Genomic DNA, 26,301 nt, shown 5'->3' with positions numbered 1-26,301 from the left:
ATATCTTGCATAGTCAATTTAAAATTTAAGAGCATGTATTGAATGTTAATTAAAATTTAAAAAAAAAAATTACACAAGTGTGCTGAAATGCAAAATACATCTTAAACTATCATACAAATGAAGATCGCAACAATCCCGTATGATTTCGAATGTGTCGAAACCAGAATAAATATTCATCGAAAAAATGTATACGCGGTGAATGTAAATCTATGCTACTGACCTAATGCAATATAACTGTAACTGTGGATAACTTTTTGCATATTTATTTTAATTTTTGAACGTACGATTTTTGGATTCGAATAAATAAATTATTAGAATAATCTAGCAGTTTAATAATATACTAGCTTTATAAGTTGCACTTAAAAAGAAATCTTTTGAATCGATAATTTAATGAGCTATGAATTTTTAGTATATAAGCTATTAAATAAAATTAATCATAATTAATGCTTCGAAAAAATTATTTAAAATGATTCTAAATAAACTTCTGGAAAAAAATGAAATATATCTCATTTAGCAGATTCCTATGAAAATTTTAATTATTCGATTGATAACTTCAAATGAGAAAGTTTAACATGATGAATCTATACAAATTAAATTTTCGGTAAATTTGTGCATTAATTGTAGACTATTATTGAGACTTCGGTTTGCCATTAGATGCCTCGTTATTAGCTTGTCCATTTTCGTTCGCAGATTTCTTTGGCTTCTTCTTAACGTAAGTTTGATAATAAAAGTCTCCAAAGAGTACTATCATAAATAGATTCTGAGGTATGAAGACAGCTGCTGGCCAACGTGGAAAACCACAATCCTTGGTCCAAAGTAATTGTGAAAAATGAATGAGCAGCAGAATGAATTGAAACAATTGAAGCTGTGTTATATACTTTTTCCACCAAGGTTTTGCAATTTTCAATGACATTATGAGGTAATGCGTGTACATAATAATGTGAACGAATGAATTCACTAGACCTGTAAAAAAAAATAATAGTTTTTGATAGTTTTCAAACATTACATACTATCGAATAAGATCGGCAAGATTGAACGATTATATTTTTACCTAAAAATGTCGCGTGACCTCCGGCGAGGTACTTGACCCCTCCCCAACTGCCCATTACCATTCCTGCGTGATGATAAACGTGGAGGAATGATATTTGTTTATCTTTTTTCCGTAACACAAAAAAGACTGTATCAAGGAGATCGATAATCTTCACAATAAAATACAAATGGACTGTCCTTGCAATCTAAAAAATCACTCTTTGTAATATTCTTTTTGGCATAAAATATGTCAAGTACAATAAAAATTATAAGTTAAATTATTAAATAATAAATTCGAGATCGTCTATGAAAAGATGTGTTAATTGTCGACGAAAACTCAAGGGTAACATAGATTTTATAATTGGTTCACATGAGTTTTTTCAACATAAAATTGTAATTAAATAAAAAATGAATTCAATATTAGCAGAGAATGCGATGCAAAAATTAAAAAAATTTTTGGATATAATATCGTTCTGAAAAGATAGAATTAATACCTCAATAGCTTTTGGACTGAATGAGTAATCGACCGGCTCACAAGTAAAACTGTAATCATTCATCCAACCCAATACTAGTGCCTGTAGAAATATAAGGGTATTATAGTAACAATAAATTTTGTTAAAAAAGAATATCATTTACACATTTTACCTTATAGAATAGATAACTACTTAATATTATTTGTATAACGTCATACACTTGCATTATTCGATCTAGTTTCATAGGTGGCCTATTTGCCATTATGCTTGGTCCAAGTCTGTAGGTGAAATGCAAATAAAATCCTAAAAGTGCCAGGCCAGGCCATGGTGTCCCGATCAAAAACCAATCCCTTGATCTCGGATCTAAAATGAAAATATTTTCCATTGTAATTATTATTATAATCATTAATTGTTCGTTGAAATCCCATTCCATCCATTCCATTTTTTGATTTAAAAGAAACGATTTCGTAGAACATGAAATTTGTAAATGCATATCACATTACCGCTTGAGAATGCTTGTAATAAGACTTTTTTCCGTGCCACGAAAAAAATTTTGATTTTATGTGAATACAATTTTAGTCACATATATTTTCCGCTAAGTAACGTGAGATGCTATTTATTGTTTTCATTAATGGATTTCTTTTAGTCCTTACTTTTCAAAGTTCAATTCTATAAAATTACGATACCTAAATGTAAAATAGCCTCGAATTATTAATCATTTAATTGTTGATGAATCAAATTCCCCCATTAAACTTATCAAGTTTATAGACAAAATCGAACGTGTGACGAGGTAAAAAATTATTTAAAATTGATAAAACATTACGCAATTGTGAATGAACTTCAAGATAACGATAATTTATGTGCAAGCATTTAATACAGCGAGTAAGAATACGCCATGCAATTGAATTTCATTGGAAACTCCGATGATTCCAAAATTGCATAATATTTTTTCATCAAATGACGCTTGGCTACTTCCACGAATTTTTAAAAAATTTCCATTCGTTTTACTTTTTGCATGATTCAAATAATTTGGAAGGTATAATTTTCATTAATTTTCCACATTATCTTCTTTTACAGAGTAGTTGTGCGTAGATACTGGGACTTTTTTGAAATTTTCATTGGCTTTTAGCGTAAGTTTTGAAGTTAGTTGTGGAACGGGCGGAGAATTCTAAAATTGATTTTACATTTACGTTTTAAACTTAATTAAATAATCAGTGAAATCAATGATCGGGTACCAGTGAATGACCATTTTGGAAAATATGCCATGAAAAACAATTAAAAATATATTTGTATGGACGTTATTCAATTTTTTAGAGAACGGCGCATGCTGTTATCCATGTCCGATAATCATATAACGAGGAAAAAGTATAATTAATACACATCCAAAAGTGGTCATTCACTGGTTCGAGTATCCTATTTTAGTATGATTTAATTTTTTTTAAGATAAGCACAAATCAATAAACGACATCAATTAAAGATATACATATGTAAAATATTATGAGTTAGATTATGGGAATCACTATTTATACATTTGTGTCAAGTTTTAAAATAAATTATTCTTAAGTCATTCAAAGATTAAAAATCATTTTTTTAAAGCATTTCAAAAGTCACAGATTAATGGTAATTTCACACAATGTATTGTAAATCTATCATTATTAAAATTTTTTGTCTCGTGAAGTGCGCTGAATAAGGTTAGTAGAATACAATATGTATGAATTGAGTAAAAAGTTTTACAAATTTTAAAATATGAGAATAATAATATCTTTATAGTAAACTAGTTAATATAAATAGGCTAATAGTAATAGAATTAATATTCACTTTAATTATCATGTAAATTTTGGATTTGATGTTTTTAATTTACTTCAAATTATGATTGAGCTGAAAAAGTTAACTTACCAGATATTTCGTCATTTATGTATCTGTAGCCATCGATGAGGCTCCTTATTATTAATGCCATGATTTATTTTGTGGATTAAATCTCTTCACACTCACTAATTTCACATACAACGTTCAAGTCACCTGCAAATATCTCCTTTTTGATAAAAAAAAAATAAAAATAATGGAAATTAAATGAAAAGTATTAGCAGGACTACTGCTGCTAGACTATTTTTTCGTAATTATAGATCTAAATCACACTTAATGTAAACTAAATTCAAATACAAAACTAAAACTGTTCTCTGACCCTCCCAACCACCGTGGAGAACTGTTGAGAACTGATGCTATTCGTTCATTTTCCATTAGGCTAGTCTGGTCATTGTATTAAAATTCCGAAACATCACTCTTTTATACACTGAATCGGAACTTTATTGTACTGACTTAAGAATTTGCGTCTTTAACACGAAGCATTCAAACGTCGCGCGAGATCGATTATTTCTATTCGTTCAGCTTTTAAAGCTTTGGTAATGTAAGTTGTTGGGTACAATGAGAGGGGTAAAAAACCATAAGCGCGGATTGGTCGATTGTTAATGGAAAACGAAAAATCAAATCCCCCCACTTTCTTTGTATTCACCGTTCCGCATACGTGTAGCTTCGCCGTTATGTAAAACAATTGATTTTTTTCTTAACTTGATGCCAATATTTAGTTTGTTACTCGTACAATTTATGAGTTTGAAAAATTATTTTATTCGCTTATCTTCCTTCAACTTCAAACTAGTGAGAACAATATGTGAGTGATGATCGTACTCAATAAATCTTTTAATTATTAGAATATAGTTAATGAGTAACCTTCTCTGTAACATTAGCGATTTATTATTACGTGCTCTTAGTTTTAAACAGTAAAACTTTTGAAAGAACAACTATGACTTTTGAGAGTTAACAACAATATAATAACATTTTAGTCGATAAGTAAGTACTCAACACCCTGTAAAGTTTTATTTACGAAAAAGAATTAATCATACGTTTTTATTAGTTAGAACTGATCTTACGTTGAATCAAGAGTCCGTGAAAAGTATGTACAAAATCTATAAACCCATTTTGACGATATATTTTTTAATTTCTTTTTTAATAATTCCGTTTGTCAATATTAATAAAAATTGAATTTATTGGTATTTGTTATTAGACATTTTCGACCGGACAGACGGCAAAAAAATTGTATTGTCAAAATTTAACCCGGAAGGTAAAATAATGACATTAACAAGATTAAGTACATAAAAATTGAAAGTCACTTCTATATATCAATGAATTTTGTCTCATTTAATGATATGCTAATTCGATAACACAATCACAAATGGAATAGAGTTCAAGGAACTTTTGATTTTTTGATTCTGCTTTCTCAGTTAAATAAGGTGATAATACGGCCAATGACTTTTATTCCATTACGTAGTTAACATATTTTGATGTTGTTGTACGTCAATCTTTTACTTTTAAACTTTTTATTTTTTATCTACTAAATTACAAATGTGTATGTTCGCATGATTTTTGCGTGTGAAATTTAGAGAACAAAAGAATTTTAGATAATTTGACCAAAATTTCAGAAGATTTGAGAATTCATCCTATTCATATTAGCTAGCTAAAGAAAAAATAAATACATTTGCTTTTCAAATGAGCCGAGATACGGAACTGACGTTAAAATAAGGTTTATTTACATCTTGCGAACTAATTTGAGTTTAAACTCTGAAATTGACTTATCCTATCATCATGAAAACTTATTTATAAGTAATCATTCGACGTTTTTATTTATTAAAAAACATTTAATAAAAAGAAGTATTTTTCAAGTACAATTCGATTCAAATACATTTTCAATCTTCATAGATGAAATTATAATGTGTATCAAAGTTCCAATTTTATTTTGTATCAAAAAAATAAAAACTAATAGTTTATCAATGTTCAGAATTATTTTTTTTTATCAAAAGTTTGTATGGTTTTTTAATTTTTAACAGTTTTACTCAATACGAAGACATTTCAAGTCGAATATTAGTTTTTATCAGTGTACTTATACTCCTGTCACATTGTGTTGATCAATGTCAAAATATTTTTGCAGTTTTTAAAAATAGCAGAGCCACAATAGGCTTTTTAAGGGACAAAATTATGATAATTGTACTGCTAAGCTTTGGCCAGCACGTCAGCACAAGTTATATTAGTACTTGGAGCGGAAATCTGATTTGACTAAGGTCATATAATTGACCCCAAGTCATGAGCCAACATGAATGTTAGTGAATATGCGCGACGCATTAAAATAGTTTTTGTGTAAGATACGGTTAACAATATGCGCGCTACGTAATCACATTTTGAAGTAGGTAACATTTTATAACTTATTTTCTTATGAGTCTAATTCGAAAATCCATTTGATTTAATGATGACCTATTTATTGCAAACATGGATCATAAATAAGATAAATGAGGAAAATGTCAATTAATACCTTTATTTATTATTGCATAAATGAGTTAACAAAAACTTATTTATTACAGTACCATTTTATTTTAAAAAATTCCAGGCGTAATAAAACTATCAAGATATTTATGATAGATACGTACAATAATTACATAATTACATTTAAAGACATTAAAATATACATCAAAAGTCAAAGTGAAACTTCTAAAATATGTTTATTTATTTGTGTTTAATGATCGAAAGATGAACATAAATATAGACAGTTGGGAATCATGAACGATAAAGTTGATCATTTTCATCCAACATTAAGTTTCCGTTTTTAATTTAAAATAGAAAATCAAGGTGCACAGCACCCAAGAGAAATAAGTATATAAGATTTTAAATATACTTGAAGATTAATCAAAAACGATCAACTAGATCATTTAGCAAACGTTTAATTTTTAGTTGGTATTCATCATAAGTTTTCAGCTATTTTATTTATTTTTTTTAAATTAGTTTTTGCTTTTTCTAGTTAATTCATAATTAAGTTAATTCATAATTAATATAAATATATTAATGAAAATATTTTTCGGCAAAAATTTGAATTTACATCTCACTTTTGTTTAATTACTATAGTTATTTTGCCATTTTCTTTGTACTTCAAATACTTATGCTCGCTTAATAATGTATAAGTATTGTTTAATATCTATGATGCGACTCATCTCTGTTACTGTATTACATTCTTAAACGAAGAAACAGTTAACCATTGGAAAGTAATGTGAGCGCCACGGGTTGGAGCAGTGCCATCTTACGCGACCTGTTATATCCTAACAGATTTACATTGTTGTTTATGGGAAAATTTTGGAACTTGTTAACTACTTACACCAACTTTTTTTTAAGTAAATTATTGTATGATATAGTTTGTTGACTTTCATTTCTACCCTCATACTAGTAAGTATTATCTATAGTCAATATTTTTCAAACCAATTAAGTTTTCTATAAGCGACAGTGTAAATCTGTTACGATAAGCAAACCATACATAAAGGCCGCGTGAGATGGCGCTGCTCTTCACTAACCACTCGCATTACTACTGTACGGTAATGCAAAGTTCGTATGAACTGATATTTTTTGTAAGCTTTAGATAGAAAAGTTATATTACAAACTATTACCAATATATCTACCGGTAGGGTTGAAGGCTTGTAGGAGGTTTGAAATCGAAAACATTTTTATTCAAATTGTCGATAGGATGTTTCTTCTCTTTTCCGTTAAATTTTTAAAAATTCCAAGATTTTGATTTATATTCAAAGTGAACTCATTGAGCTACAGCGCCGGGTAATATACACTTCTTTAGGTCACCTTCGATGAATACGTTCACGTCATAAAAAACATACTTGAGGTTGTGAGCGTAACCATTAATGTTTTGAAGAGATGTACACCACCAAGCTAAGGTAACTCAATTGGTTTGCTCTGAATATTAAGACAGGTGAATGCAATTTTCAAAAATGTCAAAATATCAAAAAACGCACAAAATAAAAAAATTTAATAATCAAAGCTTTGTAATTTTAAAAAATGCAATGGAATGATTTTTTGAGCCGCCTATAAGCCTTTAACCATATTTTAATTCAATTGAAACTATACCGGTAATATAAACAGTTTCTTCTACTCCATATTTTTGTACTTGAAGAGAATCATGTCATTTCAATCTTTTTGTAATTTCATAAAATAGTTCATTTTGAACAATAAATTGGATGGTCTTCATTAAAATTCATACGATGCTAATAATCTTAAACAAATAGTTGGAAGATCGACGAATACTACTGAAATGGTGTGATGATCTATCTATTTTTTAATCCATTTTCGTCCTACTTTTGTCATATCCATTGGAATGTCCATTAGATTTAGAACTGCTATTTGATGTTCCACAGTTTAATTTTTCATCATCTTTTTTCATCTTATCTTGGTTTTTATCTTTAATGTAGTTTTTAACATAAAATGATCCAAAAAGATAAATGAATAAGCCTGCATTTATACAGAGTAAAAAGGCTAAAAATTTCGGGAAATTACAGTCCGTGAATAGTATCTGAAATGAATTGTTTTCATAATAGCAGCTAATTTTTTAATGAAAATAAAATAGAATTAAAAAGTTGAGTAAAAATCCAAATTTTTAAAAACATTTTCTGAAATTTCTTTTGAATATTTTTCTTAAAAGTTATGTAAATGCCTTTATTTTATTCATACTTGAGTATTTACATACCAATTAAGAAAAATATTTAGTAGAAATCTCATAAAATATTTTTAAATTGTTTATTTTTAATCTATCTTCGATATTTCCTTGGAAACTGATGATATTTACCTGTAAATTGTGTACCAAAATGATGCTAAACTGGACCAATTGAAGAGACGTTAAGTGTCTTTTCCACCACAAATACTTTTGCATTTCAGGTCCAAAAGCTGATAACATGTAATATGCATACATGAGGACATGGATGAATGAATTAATGACACCTAAGAGAGTGGGGTGACCACCAGGAACATAGCGAACTCCTATCCATGCACAAACGGGCATCATAGCATGGTGATACACGTGAAGGAACGAAATTTGACGCTGCTTTTTACGCAGCACAAAGAATACCGTGTCTAAAAGTTCAATTAGCTTACAAGCAAAATATAAATATACACCTTTGGCCATCTAAAAATTAAAAAATATTTTTGAAATCTATTTTTGTACAAAGAAAAATGGGTTGTAATAAAAATCTCACTCTCATAGCTTTCGGATTATCAGAATAATCAACAGGTTGGCACTTAAAACTGTAATCATTCAGCCATCCTGCCATCAGTCCCTCGTAAACGAGATATATACTAAGAATGACTTGAATAAAATTGTAAACAATAAGTGTTTTCCGAAGCGTAAAAGGTTGCCTATCCTTCATCAACCTTGGCCCTAAAGAAGTACTGAAGTAAACATAAAATGCGACGATTGCTAGCAATGGACCAGGAGCTGATACCAGAAACCAGTCACTTGTGCGTGGATCTGAAACGGACAATAATAATTTATATGATGAAGAGGTACCAATAATAGATTTTTTAACGATAAAAATATTTACCATATCGTTTCCAGATTATATCGTTGTATTTATCCAAGATGAAAGACATTTTGAAAATTTAATATAGACAACCTGAAATCAATACAGTCTTTAAACTATTTTACATAAAATTTGTAATTGACATTCTACTAATTAAATTAAGGTTATTTTTCAAGCATTATTCGTTTTTAATTTTCGATTGAAATAGAAAAACTAAAATTATGTTTCATTGTATTGCAGTAATTATTGTCATTTTATTATTTTATTATTTAATATATATAAATAATGTAACGCTATCAGGTTTTTATTAAATGAAATATTTGTTGAACTTTCGGTTGATTGTACACAAACATCAACATGTTCGTCGTATTTACGTAGCAGTTCAAGAGCGCCTCAAGGTGAACGAGTTTGTAATGCAAGAGTATTATCCAAGATTGCAACCACTGGCTCGACTACTCTTACTCTAACACTCGGAGTGTGGGATACATTTTTTTTACGAAAAATTGTTCAGTTTTAATTCTATTTAATAATTTCATTTCTCACACTTTTCTCTGAGAAATATCTTAAATTTATTTTTGTTTGCTAAGACGCATCGATTTCTTTATAAAATTGTTACTACTATTCGGCAGCAATTATAAATTACACTACATTATAATTATCGGCATTTATTGAATTTAGTGAACTATTAAAAATAAAATAATTTTTTTCTGCTTAAATATTATTTATTTTATAGTTTTTGAAAATTCGCAGAATATCAATCACTGCATTAATAAATTGACACTTAAAAATTTAGTTTATAATAAATTTCTTATATTACAAAAGAACGCAATTCAATACATCGTTCAAAGTAGCGTTCTTTTGTTCAAAAGACTCTTAATGTTAGGCTATCATTTAATACATCCTTTGCAAATTAATGCCTTTAACATATAGCGCATTATTACTTATTTGACATCGACCGTATTACTTTTCTCGTACTCGTCATTCAAATGTTATAAGCTGTTTTGAAAACAGTGAAAACATCAGTATTGTTAAAATCTTCTGGAAAGTGATTATTGCAGTAAGTTAAATAAAATGTAGTAGTAAATGTAGATGATAAATGACCATTTAAAGAGTTTAATAATCGAATTTTAAATTGTTTAATAATCGAATTTAACAAGTTTAATGTTAGAATTAATATTTTAATATTTTTTAAATGTATCGTATTGAAACTCGATTTATCGAATAATTCAATTGAAAAATGCATTTTAACAATTTTTTAAGCAAAAACCATCTGCGTTTCAGCAGTGTTGGAGTTGTGCACGCAAACGTATTCAATGATTACAATAGCTTAGATGCAGAATATTCCCACGTATTCCTTGAGTAATTGAACATTTCTAGACAAGTGTTCCCTTTTATATTCTGACCTTATGCAATGTGTGGAGTATCATTCAATAAACAATTCATGTCCTTAGATGTCCGTGAAAAGAAGCTCCAAGGTTTTATTCTTCGCAAAAATAAATGATTAAAAAAAGCTTTTTTCCTCCCATTGATAGATGAAGTATTTAAGTCTATTATAACTAAACAGTTGGATTTGATCAAAGGGTGAATAAAAAAAGTACTAAAAATCAAAAAAATTAAACCCTTGGAAACTTTTGGATCAGATGTGAAGTAATCAGATTGCAATTTAATTGTTTTTTGTAGCAAACAATTAAACCGGTCTTTCGCGATCATTATTCTTTCGATTATTTTAGTTTCATGGTTATCATAGTAATCTGCAGCTGCACATGAGTTCATAATTTTTTCATTGTGATTACGGCATTTATTACAAATCCCTTTGTATTATAATTAGTAATAAAAAAAAATTTGCATTTAAAGATAAAAGTTTTCCAAAATATTCTTCCGTCTTTTTTAAAGTTTACTCTAATTACTCTAATTGTAAAAGGTATAAAAATAATTTTAGTAGAATTGAGTTACAGAAAAAAATATATTCACCGGATGCATTGCAATGAACTTTGAAGTGGAAAATCGCGAAAAATTCAACGCTTGAATACGCAGTAGTTTAAAATTTCCTGTTACAATTGTATTTTCATTGTCATACGATAAAAATCAACAAGTTTAATCAGGTTGTTAACCCTCGATAAAATAATTATCTGTATAATTCTAAGAGTAATACAAATTAAAAGCGAGACGCACACTACTGACCTGAGAGTTTGTCAATTTTCACTGTCAACCCTCCCACCTCCCAAGGGTTTGCAAAGAAGCGTTCGATGCAGCAAAAGTATGACTTTTTCTTTTTACCGATCACCTTCTTCTTCGAGGCACACTTCTTCGAGGCGTCCAACCACTTGAACACTGGACCACTGACTGGCGGTGGCAGGTTGTAGAAAGAAAACTAACGACTTGCAGCAGGAATTGCTGCAGGCGCATACGTTTTGCCCCACCAGCCTTGAGTTGTACGGAATCTTATTATATTTATTATAATACTTCAGGTATGTTGTTGTATGCACTGATTCAAAAATATATAAATCACACAATTGTTTTCTTTTCTCGATCGAGTAAGAGCGAATCGTGTGTGCCTGCATATAACCGACTGTTCGTGGCACTGGTTTTCATGCCGATTTTAACGAATTCGAAGGTGATAAGCCCCAGCGCGCGAAAAATGAGAGGGGGTTGTAATTGCTATACGCTAAGCATGAGATTTTACTATAAGACTTTCATTCTTGTGTCTTTCTTTGTTTGCAAAGGTCGAATGAAGGATCCTATTTTTTATAATCCTTTTACACGAATACTTTCGCATATCCTGTCATCTTTCAAGTGCGCGAGGAGCGTGTCTTCTGCTAACAACCACTGTATAGTATACATTTCAGAAATTAAAATTATTCAAGAGTCATGCCTACGTTCGAATCTTTTTCATGACGCTTTCGAAGATTTTTTTACCTACCTGTTTAGAACCACATGGTTATTTTGTACCCATATAAATTATAATAATTTCTTCAAAATTTGTGGTTCTTTCCATTAGTAGTTTAAAATTGAGTACCTTGCATTTAGAACCGGTTTAGCAGAGGAAAGTTTTAGATTTTTTCATCTTTCATTTTTGTCTGTGAGCCCTCCTTCTCTTTTCTCTGTATGATTATTCTTTCTTAATTTTTTCCATTGCACGCAAATGCAAGATCATTTTTAATCACGGCTAATGTCCTTGCTTTTCATGAATTTTAAGCCAGTAAACCATTCATTTTTCGCATCTTTCTAGTCGTAATTTAAATTGTTTTTGACACTCATTTGAGTCTTGACATTAACTCCCAACTGAATTAGAGTGTTGATCATTTTTTTCATGGCCTTCTGAATTTTCAATTTTTACAATTAGTGCTAAAATTATAATTAATTATTAAAAATTACATTTTTTTTCAAAAGTTTGAAGAGCCCATGGAAATTATTTATTTTACGATCAGGAAAGTTATTAGAATGAATCTCATTTAATAGATTTACAGAACAAAGAAAAATTTTACATATCGGAAAATCGAGTCACAGCTCAAGTGAAAAACAGATTTGCATAGAATAGTAAATTGTAACCTTAGAGCTCCATATCAATTTTTTTAAGAAATTTCCTCGTACGTTTTGAAGCTTTCGGTGCCTATAATGATTATGCCGAAGCATCTTAGTCTACGCACTCTCGGGAATAATCGGAAAGATAAATCCGAACGAATAAAGAAAAAGAAAAAAGTAAAGAAAATAAACAACAAGTTTACAGTGCGTCGAAAAAGAAAAAAGATTGAAGGTAACTGCAATGAAATGTAAGACCTTGAACCGGAATTTCGTTGCTGGATACAAGAGACGACGACTGCAGGTTGCAGCGCAGGCTGTGCGCAGTGCGTCCGCGTTCCGCAAAAAAGGAAAAGTTCAAGATTGCTCTGCGATACTCTCGATCGAACTAAATAGCCGATGAGCTCGCAACGCCAAGATAGATCGGTATATAGCAGCAAGTGCTACAATATAAATGCTTACACGAGTATATGGGAGCACAGATTTATTCTAGAACTTCAATTGTTTTTTGCACTCAATGTTTATACATTACGTATCCGTCGCGATCTGTTCAGACATAGATTCATGAATAATTTCTAGCGGCAAGTGTAATCACGCAAGGATTGCACTCACTTTACCATTGCAAGTCACGAATTGTTGATTTTGGAAAAAACAGCTCCAATGCAGCGCAATGCGATTCCTTGAGTTATGTGATAATCTTCGCGTTTCAAAGTTGAAATTATTATCTATACCAAAGTAAATGAGTATAAGCTAAGGCATGCTATATTCCAGCATTTTATTTAATAGCAAAACAAGTTAATGATTCATCACTATTTTAGAAGTTCACCAGAGATCGTTGATCTGCTCAGATAGACGAATGTCTTATGCATTGTTAAACTTCTTTTCGTCTTTCCTATGAATGATATCGAAAAAGAATGAAAATATCCCAAAGAAACATTTCGTAAATTGTACGGTACTTAGATAGATCCTTTGATTATATAATTCAAGAAACAATATACTTTTTAATATTTTTGATCTTTTGAAGTTTCAAAAAAAGTTGAAAAAAATGCTGATAAAATTCGATTTAGTTTAATAATATGTAAGATTCGCAAACTAGAGGCACATTCAATACTAATGATCGTTTTAATTATTATTTTGCTAGCTCTGCTCTAGTATGATAATAAATGGACCTTGTCATACTCTGAAACTTATTTTGTATACACGTTGATCCAGACACTTCCATGTATGTATATAGACAACGCCGTATCCGAGAGTAATTATCAAATAAACTCGAGAGTATTTGTGTGTGAGAGAGAGAGACACATATAAAAGCCTTGGCATTTGTGATTAATAAAATCATAACGATGGCGCAAAAACGCGCAGGATATTTCACGCTAGCGATGTGAGAAACGCACTATATGTGCTCGGTTCACTGAAACCTGTTCTCCAATCGACAAATCTATATTTCATTTCGAGTAACATTGCTGCTCGATTGATTTTTTTTAGTCAACATAGCCATATACGTTCGCAAAATCGTATACAATATTCATTAATGCGTTTCTAGGTTTTCCTAATCACTAATAAATCGTACAGAATTCACCCATCTCATGAATAGATCACAAAAATATCAACAACTTATCCTGCACACGCGCACATGGGTGAGACTTTCATTCAAGAACATTCGTTAAATCAGATGAAATAAATTTTGAAGTATTCGAAAGTGACTCAAATGTTTGAGAAAGGTAGCAATCACAAATGTAAATACAATATAATAATAATGGACTATTTCTCAAGCAAACTGTGAAACTGTGCTACTCAGCTGTGATATATTCTCACGATGTTATTATTCAGTATGTAATTGCATTTCCATCTCTTTGTGCTTTCGAGAAATATAATAGTGCATAAATGCCAGTGAGCGTTTTTGTGATTTGTTTTTTCATCATTTTTTCACTAAGGTATAATGAAGTTTTCAATAAAATTACGTTCGTTTATTTTATATATTATATTAATTTCGTGACTCATTACTGCGGTACACTCCACGCACATAAGTATTTAATGCGAATACTCTTACTTGTAAACATAACATTTTGTTGAACAATTTAAGCGAATTTACGCATTTGTTGTCGATGCAACGAAAGCCTCAACAAAAAAAATGTATACGTTCTTTACCGTTTGTTAACCGCTTTGCGTCACTGAAATAAAAACTACCCTGCTCAATTTAAAAATCTGACGCAAATAGATGTGCATGCGAACGTTCGTCTGCTCACGAATACAAAATGCAAAAAAAATCACAGACATTTATTCATCACCGTCAAGAAATAATTTAAGTAATATCCTAAGCGAATTCAACAAAGTAGATTTCAACATTTTATAACTCTCGCGCTTATCTTTTTTCTTTTTTTTTTTTTTTTTTAATAATCATCATAATGCCATAAAAATTGATTAGAAAAACAGTGTTACGAGCTCGCACCTAAGTATGTAGTAGCAGATAATGAACAGTTACTAAGTAAATTAGTGTGGAACTGATTTCTTATGATCATTAGGAAGTTTGCGAGATTAGCAACACCCAATACCAGCTAACATATATTACGATAATTCAAATAATTTAAAATTATTGAGTATTGAGGAAACTGAATACGAGTATATGGGCTATATCGCGTCATTTGTCCTCTCTTGAAAAAAGGAGTGAAAAATAAGTACGTACTTTTGAAGGGTTCATTAAAAAATGAAAATCCTGAAAATGTCAGCCCTTTAGGTCCTTCCTTTATGATGAGGAGTTCAGATTTGTTGTCAAAAATCACATTCACAACCTAAAAACCGACTAAAAATAAAAAATAGCAAACATGTTCGTATCCATTGATTAGGCCAGAATTGAAATATATTTATTGACAGAACAAAGTACAACTTCCTCTAAATATTGGTCATCGGCAGACTGAAAAACAAAATTTGAGAGCATATTAAGAGTCAAAAAGCATGGAAAATGAGAAAAAAAACAATGTTTTTAAGGGAAACGATTGACGCGATATACCCCATATACAATCATATTCTTGGTTCATTTTCATTGTTTTATTTTATGAAAAAGCTATTTTGAATGATGACCAAGACAAGCATAATTTTTAAGAGTACGGGAAACTGTCCATTCGTTAAATAAAGAAAAATGTACATTTTCAGATGTATCTAGGAAGCCTTGATTACCGATGCTCATTAAAAAATTGCATGTCCAATGATGCAGATAGCATCGAGAGATCAAGCTATGCGATTTTTCTGCGTTGTATATTTCTACTACGCTTTTAAAAACAATAAAAAATGCAAATGAATTTCATCTAGTAACCACTGATTTCAACTTGAAAGTAAAATACTTTGTTTAATTTTAAACAAATTTCATAATACCTCTAAAACGGCTCAATGAATTGTAAGAAAATGTTTCCAAAACATTGAATGTTTCACTGTTTACTCGTATTAAGAACTTTATAACTAGAATAAGGAAATAATAACAAATTATAGCGTTTTATAATACTTGTGTAATTATAATAAATAATGTATTGCAATTGAAAGTAGGCAATTCTCCATTGCTCAAGTATAATATTACATGTCGTAAAATAATTACATTAAAACAAATCATGCTACCTTCTTTGACCTCTAACTCAGCTTATTTTTTAACTTGTCAACGACTTTTGACATAGAATGACAATTTTTATTATTTTTTAATCTGATATTTGTGCTAAATATTGAATTAATGTGCATATTAAAAGTTGTGCAAAGTTAAATTTTAATGTTAAATTCCGAGGGATACGTTTTAAAGAGGAATGATATTCTTCGATTTATCATTTCTTATTTCTTTTTATGAAATGTATCTTTAAAAAAAGACAATAATTTCGTTGTGTTTAATAATATTATCGAACTAAATTATTCTTAAATTTAATATTTTCTACTATTCATTTTTACTTCTTTTGGTAGTAAAAAATTATATTTCAAGCCTTCCTATTTAATTGAATAACGAATTTTTCAGTGCTTATTACTATTTTGAGTTGTTGGAAATATAAATTTGTGTAACCAAAACTTCATTGTATGACAAAGAATATTATAGTTCTATAATTCTGTAATCGAATATTTATTATAGCTGGAAGTTTCAAATATAATATTATTTGGATTTATGTAAACGACATATAAAGCAATCGATATTATCACCATCTACAGAAAAATGATAAAAATTTTTGCCGCTAAATTTCAATAGTTGGACAGGTAGAAACTCGACTATTTCATTGAAAGAGAGAATGGCATTCGTAAAGTACGTATGATAGAAGGGAGATGTTAAAAAAGTACTCTGTCATAATGGAAGTCGATCAAATTTTTGTTCATTTAATAATTTATCTTGAAAACAGCAAAGCACACAAGAACAAAGAGATACAAACTCTAAAGAGTCAAGCGGATTGCAATGTAATATATGGAATTGGAGGGAGAGAAAGTAGTAAGTGAGTGGTGGGGTTATGTGTACACACAGACTTCCATTTCATCGTCGACGTCTAAAACTTACACATATGGCTGTTCAATACAGTTTTACCTAGCTTCATGGCAGACGACGCTACTGCTCCATTACTTCTTTGTTTAATAAAACAGTCGACATTGTAAACTAAGTGCTCAAGTGTGATTTTTGTAAATCTCGGTAGAATTGATTTGTTTCGATTGTAGGACGTATTTCCCATGGTTTTGTAGCATCACAAATTATAAAAAATCATGTCGAAACTGATTGCTGAGTACTATCGCCGATTAATGGAACCAAAACAAACACAGGTTGATTTATGACGTTACATTTTTACCGATCATAATATGAAAGCTCATGTTTTTAAGTAACTACTATACTAATGAGGCTTATAATTAAATTAGAAATTAGTCAGATTTACACATTAAATAAATTATTTTTTTGAAAAGTTTAAAAAAAATTTCATATTTAACAAAAATTTAATAAAAAACGCTTGATTTCATAATGAATATTTACTATCATTATTCAAATTATTTACTCTGAAATCCAATAATTTAATAAAATTAATGACCATTTGTTATACGACAGAACATTTTTAATATAATAAATACAACAGAAATAATATTAAAAATTGAAATGTTTTTTCGTCATATGTTTATTAAATTTTTTATTTATGAATTTTAATGTAAGACATAATTTTTTATAACAAACGAAATTATTTAAAAAATTTTAAATATTCTAGTTGAAAGGATTCAAAGTGACGGATGTGCGTCGAACACGAAAAGTAGGAGTAACTGCTCGAAATCTACAAGAATTAAAAAAAAAAACTTGTTTAAAGCTAGATGTAAGTATTTTCTATTTTAATATGAGAAGGAAGGTACGCGTCAATATCGAAGGTGACGTACTATTGATAATAATGAGCTATAAGTAAAAAGATTCTTTTACTGTCAAGTCTTGAATGTGAATCGGAACCTTTTGTTTGAAAAAATATTATATTTTACAACAATTATGTGTGAGCATAACAGAATATTTTTATTAGAAGCCCATTATCATTAATAGTAAATAGACTTCCTACAATAATTTCTATTTTTTCATAGAAACATATATTTTTGTATGATTATCTAATCAAACTTTTTATGCAGATTACTGAAGACTTGTCCAGGATAAATATATGTTTAACGGATGGTTTCGAAATTGACGAAGAATATTTTTCAACTCTTGAACCTCAAACTACTTTGATTATTTGTAAACCTGGGGAAAATGTGATTAACGGTAAAGAACTATTAGATCAAAAATTTTTTTTGGTTGTAATATATTTTTTATTATTTCCTTAATTTCTATGTTTCATTTTTTAGAAGCTGATCATCTTATTGAAATGGTAAAAAAAGCGACTGATAAAATAAAAGAAAACACAGAAATATATGCAGCTTCAATGACAGATGAATTTAGAACCAATATTGCTGCACTGAATAAGATATTGGGTTCTCACGACACAAAAACTCTTTTAAGTAGGCGTGATGAACACCCAGAGTGGTTTGAGGGTCTAGGAACAACTTTTCAAACTAAGGTAATGTACCAATTAGATTAATTTTTAAAATTCATTATAAAATTTTAGATTTACTTCAAATGTAATAAATACACTTATACTAACAATTTTCAGGAAGCATATTTGCATCGTCGTTGTCAAGATAGAATCAGAGGCTATCTTTATAAAACGATCGAACAAATTAGATTTTCAAAAACTTACAATGAAAATTTAGTTGCAAGGAAACAGCTTCAATTGGTCATTGTATTTTTTAAATTGCAACTGAAAAAAGACCATTATTTTGGATACTACTTTGATCGCAGTCGAGCTGTAAATCGAGTAGATGACTCATTAATCTCTTCGGACGATGAAATAGACACTGCTGAAAATTGCTGTTATGAGCACTGTCCTTGTAAAATGGATTTGGACGACTATGAAAGGTTTTGTAAAAATCAATTGTAATAGTTCAATTAATTAAGACATTTGAACGTTGAAATACTTTTTCAGATTTTTAACCGGAGACGGTGACGATACAGTTGATGCAAAAAAAGTCAAAGTTTCAGAAGAATTTTCTGTTTTTCAAGAACAAGAAAAAAGAGATTTTCAAATAGCCTTAAAAGAGTGTCCTTATAAACCATTTGAAAGAAAAAAATCAGAAATTATGGCTTTTTGCGATAAGAGAGGGGAATTTAAATGCAGTGGCGTTTGGAATCGCGAAGATTGTTTTTATTCGGATCTTCATATAATAAATCCTTATACATCTAAAGAAAAACTCGTATCATTTTCTACTTGGAATCTGGATCACAAGTAATTTTACATTTTTATTTAAACATATTTATATACTAGTTATCGAAAATATAAACAATTTAATTACAGGATTGAAAGATCAAGAACTTTAGTGCCCCAGATACTGCAAACAGCTGAACGCGGAGAAATTAAAAAAGAAGATATTGTTAAATTTTATGAAAACTTATTTACTGCCAAAAATTTGAGGCTTGTTCACATTATGTGTCATGATAAGGGATCACATAAAGTATTAGTTTAATTTTTTATGGAAAAAAAGTAATTTCTAGAACAACGGGTGATATTTTATATAAAATATTTATAAAATAGATAAATATTTTTTAAGAGTACTCAGGTAGAAATTTAACTACTCTTTAACTAGTTTACAATTAAGCTGAATAGTATTAATCGTGAAAAACGTATCCTAATATTCTATACTTTGAGATAAATCATGAGGTAGTTAAAAGTTGCTTGGATTTATTCTAAGGTATAAGAAACTGCAATATGAAATAATATTAGCAACTGAGAAAAATTAGTATCTAAAATTTTTTGAAGATAATATGTTATATGTTATTATATAAGTAACAAAAATTAGGTAGGTAAAAGTGTACTTTATGATTATGGCGATTGAATTTTAATGACTGTTAAAATAATTTTAGTATTAAAATTAAATATTAGAGTGATTTGAAAAATTATTCAAAAGAAACTAATAAATAATCGTGTTATAAAAATGAATTAAAATAATTAAAGGTAGAAGTTATTATTTTTAACTTTTTGATAGCAAATGAACAGTGGTATAAAAACTAAGGCTTATTGTATTAAAATTTATGATTAAGGGGAGTCATACACCAATTCACTCCTCTTTGTCATTTTTGTGATGTAAACCACAGTTTAATGTCAATCTACATTTTCAACATAAAATTGACATTTTTGAGCCCTGAAAAATGTGAAAAAAGTTGCAGAATAGTCCTTTGCATTTTAAATAGCTTATTTTTGCTATTTTAGCATTTCGGCACTGTGTGCGAGGTTCAGATCAGAGATATTTAGGTGGCAATGCCTAATAGGAATCAAAATCTTCAGAAAAGTACCCTCTATGGGCTGAGTTTTTTAAAATTTTGATTAGAGTTATAAAAAAGTTTGTATGCCAACAGATGTAAAAAAATCAAGAAATAAAAAAAATTTATTAATGTTTTTGGGCACACATTGAATAATAGAACTGATATGAAGGTCTAAATCAAAATTCCACAAGACTCAGCCGATAAAGGATACTTTTCTGAAGATTTTGATTCCTATTAGTCATTGCCACCTACATAACTCTGATCTGAACCTTGCGCACATGGCCGAAAGTTTAAAATAGAAAAAATAAGCTATTTCAAGATGCAAAGAACTATTGGGCAACTTTTTTCACATTTTTTAGGGGTCAAGATTTCAATTTTATGTTGAAAATGTAGATTGAATTCAACTGTGGTTTATATATTACAAAAAAGATAAGGAGGAGTGAATTGGTGTAAGGCTCCCCTTAAATTAATAGCACTTTATGTGCTAAGCCTGATGAAAGATATTATTATGGTATGGAAAAAATTAAATGTTATATTAATCATTTGTCCATTGTACTTATTACATGAATAAGTCCTAATCTGTACTTTCAAAATTCGGAAAAGTGAAATCCAAAAAATTTAAAGTGAAAAAATAAGATACATGCATTTTTTCCACGCATGTTGAGATGCAATATATAAAAATATATTTCGATTGTATATAGAACATGTTGGTTTAATTATTTCATTTCAGCGAGAGATTATTTTTCTTGGTCTAATTATAATTAAAATTCAAGGCAAAGCCACACCTTTGTTAACCCACTAATTTATAGAAATAATCGGAGAATGAGAAACGAATACTGAGTTTTACTCAATCCCTATTTAAGTACTACAATAGTTTTGGATTTTTCATTGAATTACGTCGATCTATAAATGGTGGATTATTAATATATAACAAATTTTAACTATGTTATAATATTTTGACTATATTAAACATGCATCGAGCGGTTATCATTCATTGTATGCTAACATAATATAACATGATAAAAATTTCAACTTCCCTTAAGAAGACACACACTCATAAACACGTATACATACATGCATTAATCAATATCAGATTTGAAAACATGCATGATAGTGCGTAGAGTCTCGCGACGTGTAAGCAAGAGAGAGAAAGATATCTCAACGCAGTCAATCCCGTGAGCTAAGTTGAATGCTGTTGCTTATGTTGTTACGTTGGCTCGTCGTGTGTATACGTAAACACAGTCATACGCGCGTGCGAGAGTAAGAGCGAGAGAGTAAGAAATACGCGCAGCAAGTCTCGACAGCAGCAGAAACCAGTCATTGAGTTCGATGTAGGCGCGGCAGCCAATGACATCGCGCAGCGCAAACCGACGCTGTATAGGCACTTATAACACCAAAGTTGCGCTCGCTCGGACGGACGGACGGACGGACGCTCGTTTTTCACGGGTTTACCCCTCATACCAAACTCCTATATAAATGTTTTACATCAAAATAAACTAAACAAGATCATCTGTAAGTTATTAATAAATAATAGCCAAGAATCGTGGTTGAATGGCCATACGTGGCTACTTTTAACAGCTTCTACTACCCCCGATTCTCCTGACTGGGCAGAAAGAAGCCACATTTGGTCTTCAAACCTATAAATAATAGTATATATTTCATATCAGCGGCCCAAAAGTGACTACTTCCCTGCCACTGCGCAAAGCGGGAAGAGCAATTTTTGGGCTACTGGGTATGGCAAATAGTATGATGGTACTTAACATTATAAACATTTTAGTCTATATTTTGATATTTCTTTCGGATAATTTTTCAAGTTCGTCCCCAAATTGGTAAAGAAATAAAAGAGATTTCAAGGGGTATGCTTGGGGAAAAGTGATGAATATAACTTAAAAAGCGATTTCCATTTACAAAAAGGACAATTTTTAGAAAATTAACAATGCCATCGTAAAAAAGATGTGAACGTCTATAGAATTGAATTTGTCAAATATTGTTTTACACATCTATCACAGCGGATTATAAGTGCTAAATTGAAAAAGTGCCCTTAACAAGCTCTGTGTGTGAAAATACTGAACGCCGTCATATGCATAATACGTTTTTTATTTCTTATTGTTAGATTAGTCATATAAAAGTGATAAATACTCGGAGGTTGAATGATGCAACTTTTACTTTTATGATTTTTGAGTTATTTAATGTAAAATATCAAAACAAATAATTTGTTTTTTATAATCATGTTTAATGTTATTCTGCAGAGCCTTGGTTAAAAAAATTTTGTACGTCATAAGTTTGTGTGTCAAAAAAAAAAGGTTACACTATTTTTCTGGACTGGCACAAATTAATACACTTTTATTTATTATTACTTTTTATATCTAACCAGATTAATACACTTTTCATTTTTATAATAACAATAATAAATGGTCAACGAATAAGTTTTTATAAATTATATATTCCTAAATTATCTTTTTATTAAATGTACTTGCAGACCATCTTTAGAGGCTGTCAAGAAGCTACGATGATCGTAAGTCATTGCTGGCATTTTTTCTTGCAATCCTTTTATTATAAAATCTCTTAAAATTATTATCAAAGCTACCTTGACGATCATAATGCCATAATTTTTACCAGCACATATACGTGGGCCTTCACCAAACGGTAAAAAAGTAAACTTGACGATTTCTTTTTTCCTATCTTCACTAAATCTATCAGGATCAAAAACAAATGGATTTTTCCAGTATTTTTCATCAGTATGTATACTTTGTACTGGAATACACAGCAAATTTCCTGATTTGATGTGGACGTTTTGACCATCTGATGACTGAAGAGAAATATCTTGATTGCAGGATCTGATATTGATTCCTAAGATTGGGTGCAATCTTATTGTTTCGTTAATTACTTGATCTAAATAAAACATATCTCTAAGGGCTTCAATGCTCAATCTGAAATCATGGTCGTTTAAGACCTTTTCAATGTGTTTGCGAGTTTTTTCTTGAATATCTGGATAATACGCTAAATTATAACAAGCGAACGAAGCAATTGTCGCAGAAGTTTCATAAGCATCGAAAAAATAAGCGCTTACATGTGCTGAGACTACTTCTAAATTTGGATTATCTGTTGACTCGATTGCCATTTGTAATAAGTCATTAATTACAATATGCTTCTTTACTCTATAATTGAAAACGTCTTCGATAGTTTTCAAAAGAAAAATAGATAATTTCATTGGTAAAAAACCTATCCTCAAAAAACTTGCTAGATTGGGAAAGTAAAATCGAATGGTTTCTTTGACACCACTTAAATAAGTTGGTTGTAAAAAATGTTCAAGTTTTACTGTAAAACAATCTGGATCTCTATCTTTATTGAAACCTTGACCTTCAATACCGAAAGCTGTATTAGCTACGATTTCACCAGTGAATTTCATAATAATTGTTTTTAGCTCTACAATATTGCTTCCTTCATTTTTAAGTAGTTCTTTTAGATAATTTTTGAATTTTATTGATATGTCACTGATAATCAGAAAAAGTGTTTTGAGTTTTTTTGGTGACATTTTGCTCACTAAATAAGCTCGATTTTGTTTCCAAGACTCGTCGACTGCAAAAAATGGATTTTTAACCATAAACGGGTCATCTCTGTCGTTCACATATAAGGCATTATTCCGAAAATAATTGAAGTGTTTAATCAAAACATTTTTAATCAATTCTGGATCGCGTATGACTAGTAATGGTGTCTGCATAAAAAACATACCAATTAAACTGTAATTTGAGGACAAGTTCTTGCAGGCCTCATTGCAAAGCATTGAAAGATTTTTGCGCATTAACAATACAGGTAATGCATTTCCAAAAATTGGAATTAAATTCCTATCAGTATAAATGCCTTGTCTGGTCCAAAAATCAAAAGTAGTCGCAGAATAATATAAAATACCGATAAAAATAATCACGAAAAGTCCAATTGAGTAAAAAAGATCCATTTTAGTGTAACAATTTTGAAAGACTGTCTGTAAGGTTATGTGTAACAGTAGCACTGGAATAAATCTGTTAGATAATAGCACAAAAGGCTTGAGTATAAACGATAAGATAAATATGCCGATCAGTTACACATCCAGCAATTTGTATCTTCTATATATGATGGATTCCACGTTCGATTAGGCAGTGCACTTGCGTGGGTCATTTTTTAATGTATCACAACTCATGTTCCAACTTGCTGTGTACGGAACACATGGGTCTAGAGAAATATTCTGCAAATGGATTTCGATAGATTTTTGTCTGCTCTTTCCAATGGAGATATTAATTTTCTCGGAGAAAATTGATTTTGAACTCAACTCAATTTTTCGGCGAGTACACCCGTTTCCATTTTGTTCGTAGTTACCTCAATCGAAAGGCAATCTAATAACGAAGATCTATATAAAATTCCATGCTGGAGACTCAAATGGTTCAAAACTTATGAACAATTAAGTATCCAAAACGTGGCTTTGCGGACGAATTCTGGCCGCGCGCGGCCGCTCTCCGCTCAGCCAGTAGGAGAGGGGGTAAAAGGAAACGATCAGAAGAGCCGCGCGCGGTCGAAAAATTACGTTTTTCGGTATTTAATTGTTTATAAGTTTTGAAGCGTTTGAGTCTCCAACATGATATTTTATACAGGCCTTCGTTACTAGATTAGCTTTCGTTCGAGGTAACTACGAACACAATCGAAACAGGTATACTTGCCGAAAAATTAAGTTAACTTCAAAGTCAATTTTCTCCGAGAAAATTAATACCCCGATTGGAAAAAGCAGACAAAACTCGATCGAAATGCATATGCAGAATATTTCTCTAGACCAATATGTGCCGCACACGGCGAATTAGAAAATTTGCGATACATTAAAAAATGCCCCGCGCGAGAGCACTGTCTGATCGAGTGTGGAATCCGTCATATATAAAGCGAAATTGGTGTCAATTTTTCCTTTATAATCTCAAAAACTATACAACCGATCGCTTTGAAAATACCATGCATTTATTATATGTATTATTGGACAGGTTTTTATCATATTAAAACATTTATTAACTTCATTATTTTTGAGTTTAGAATTATTTTCGTTTTTTACTAGAACGACAGTGCCAAGATTAGTGCAATATCTTCGTAGTAGCATTTCGAGACAACTCAGCCTAATTCATGAACTGTAACATTTAAACTATCCCGTGTCGAAATGATAGTTTTTTATTTGATATTAAGATTGTTGAATAGTGCCACGTGCAGCAGTTTCGTTTGAAATCTGATTGAAAGGCAATACTGGGGTTTGTCAAATAAAATAAAGTACTTTATGGGACTATTCAATGTGTATTCAAAGAAAGTTTGCTCCAACGTCACAGTCTATTAATCCTTGTCATTCTCCACAGGGGATGTCTCTACTCATGTTTAGCACTGAATTTCATTTCAGCTATCCAGTAGTGTATTTATCACTCAAGCTTAAACAATAAAAGAAACTTAACATATCGATTCCGAAAACTTTCAAAACTCGGTTAAGTGTATTTAAAATTTTTTTTGCGTTGAAGACGTCACAAAACTTTGAATTGAAAATTTGATTTGTTGGCCCCATTGATCAACGCAATTCACAAACATCGAGTTGGATTGTGATCTGTTTTTTCTTTTTTTTCTCCTCTCTGTTCAGAAACTGAAACGAACAATAGGAACGATGGTAACGAGAGCGAAGCGAACAAAAGTACAGATAACTGCTGCTTTCACGTGTTTTATCGAAAGGGATTAGTCGACATGAATTTTAATCTCCAGATTACTCGGAAGCGAGGCGAGAAAGAGGGCTTCGATCGAAAAGAGGCAATTAGCAAAGGTTGCCAGACTTTTATCAAATTTTTTTTTCATTCTACAACGAACATTACGTTTAAATGCTTAATTAGATCCTCATTAATGATCTCTTAAAACAAAACCTTATCCTGTTGCAAATATAATTCGCCCCTAAGATTATTTTTGAAGAATAAAATGTTCTTTGAATTTCAAGAACTGTAAACTGAAATGGTACGAGAAACGCATTAAACCCTTTTTTGCATCTAGTGGATGATAATCTCACACCCCAGGAGCGAATTAT

General features: G+C 30.3%; 4 protein-coding genes across 6 annotated transcripts; 1 reads left to right on the top strand and 3 right to left on the bottom strand.

The window, feature by feature from the left end:
* On the bottom strand, nt 1-3,852 carry LOC106659331 (elongation of very long chain fatty acids protein 7-like). Its single transcript, XM_014381828.2, has 5 exons — nt 3,399-3,852; nt 1,675-1,865; nt 1,524-1,604; nt 1,052-1,235; nt 1-963 (listed from the first exon to the last, which is right to left on the bottom strand). Exons 1-5 carry the CDS (start codon nt 3,457-3,459, stop codon nt 629-631), a joined length of 852 nt encoding a protein of 283 aa, XP_014237314.1. The 5' UTR covers nt 3,460-3,852; the 3' UTR covers nt 1-628.
* A 2,068-nt stretch (nt 3,853-5,920) lies between these two features.
* LOC106659330 (elongation of very long chain fatty acids protein AAEL008004-like) lies at nt 5,921-11,607 on the bottom strand. Of its 3 annotated transcripts, none has more exons than XM_014381826.2 (5): nt 11,075-11,607; nt 8,915-8,986; nt 8,570-8,841; nt 8,164-8,499; nt 5,921-7,890 (listed from the first exon to the last, which is right to left on the bottom strand). In XM_014381826.2, the coding sequence occupies exons 2-5, from the start codon at nt 8,961-8,963 to the stop codon at nt 7,657-7,659; spliced, it is 891 nt and encodes a 296-aa protein (XP_014237312.1). In that variant the 5' UTR covers nt 8,964-8,986; nt 11,075-11,607; the 3' UTR covers nt 5,921-7,656. The 3 variants fall into 3 exon arrangements, with proteins under 3 accessions (XP_014237312.1, XP_023315590.1, XP_023315589.1); XM_023459822.1 differs by lacking the exon at nt 11,075-11,607 and adding an exon at nt 10,297-10,777; XM_023459821.1 differs by lacking the exon at nt 11,075-11,607 and having other exon boundaries at nt 8,915-9,113.
* A 5,313-nt stretch (nt 11,608-16,920) lies between these two features.
* Nucleotides 16,921-19,874, top strand: LOC106659003 (DNA fragmentation factor subunit beta-like). Its single transcript, XM_014381266.2, has 7 exons — nt 16,921-17,182; nt 17,614-17,715; nt 18,014-18,143; nt 18,227-18,438; nt 18,532-18,836; nt 18,904-19,203; nt 19,273-19,874. Exons 1-7 carry the CDS (start codon nt 17,126-17,128, stop codon nt 19,439-19,441), a joined length of 1,275 nt encoding a protein of 424 aa, XP_014236752.1. The 5' UTR covers nt 16,921-17,125; the 3' UTR covers nt 19,442-19,874.
* Nucleotides 19,875-22,485: 2,611 nt separating this feature from the next.
* Nucleotides 22,486-24,457, bottom strand: LOC106658235 (cytochrome P450 6j1-like). The gene has a single exon (XM_014380095.2). The coding sequence runs from the start codon at nt 24,190-24,192 to the stop codon at nt 22,690-22,692; it is 1,503 nt and encodes a 500-aa protein (XP_014235581.1). The 5' UTR covers nt 24,193-24,457; the 3' UTR covers nt 22,486-22,689.
* Nucleotides 24,458-26,301: the final 1,844 nt, after the last annotated feature.

Source organism: Trichogramma pretiosum, unplaced genomic scaffold (assembly GCF_000599845.2).
Source record: "Trichogramma pretiosum strain Unisexual culture from Peru unplaced genomic scaffold, Tpre_2.0 scaffold16, whole genome shotgun sequence".
Lineage (NCBI taxonomy): Eukaryota > Metazoa > Arthropoda > Insecta > Hymenoptera > Trichogrammatidae > Trichogramma > Trichogramma pretiosum.
Note: the sequence above shows the minus strand (reverse complement) of the source record. Positions and strands in the feature narration are given on the sequence as shown.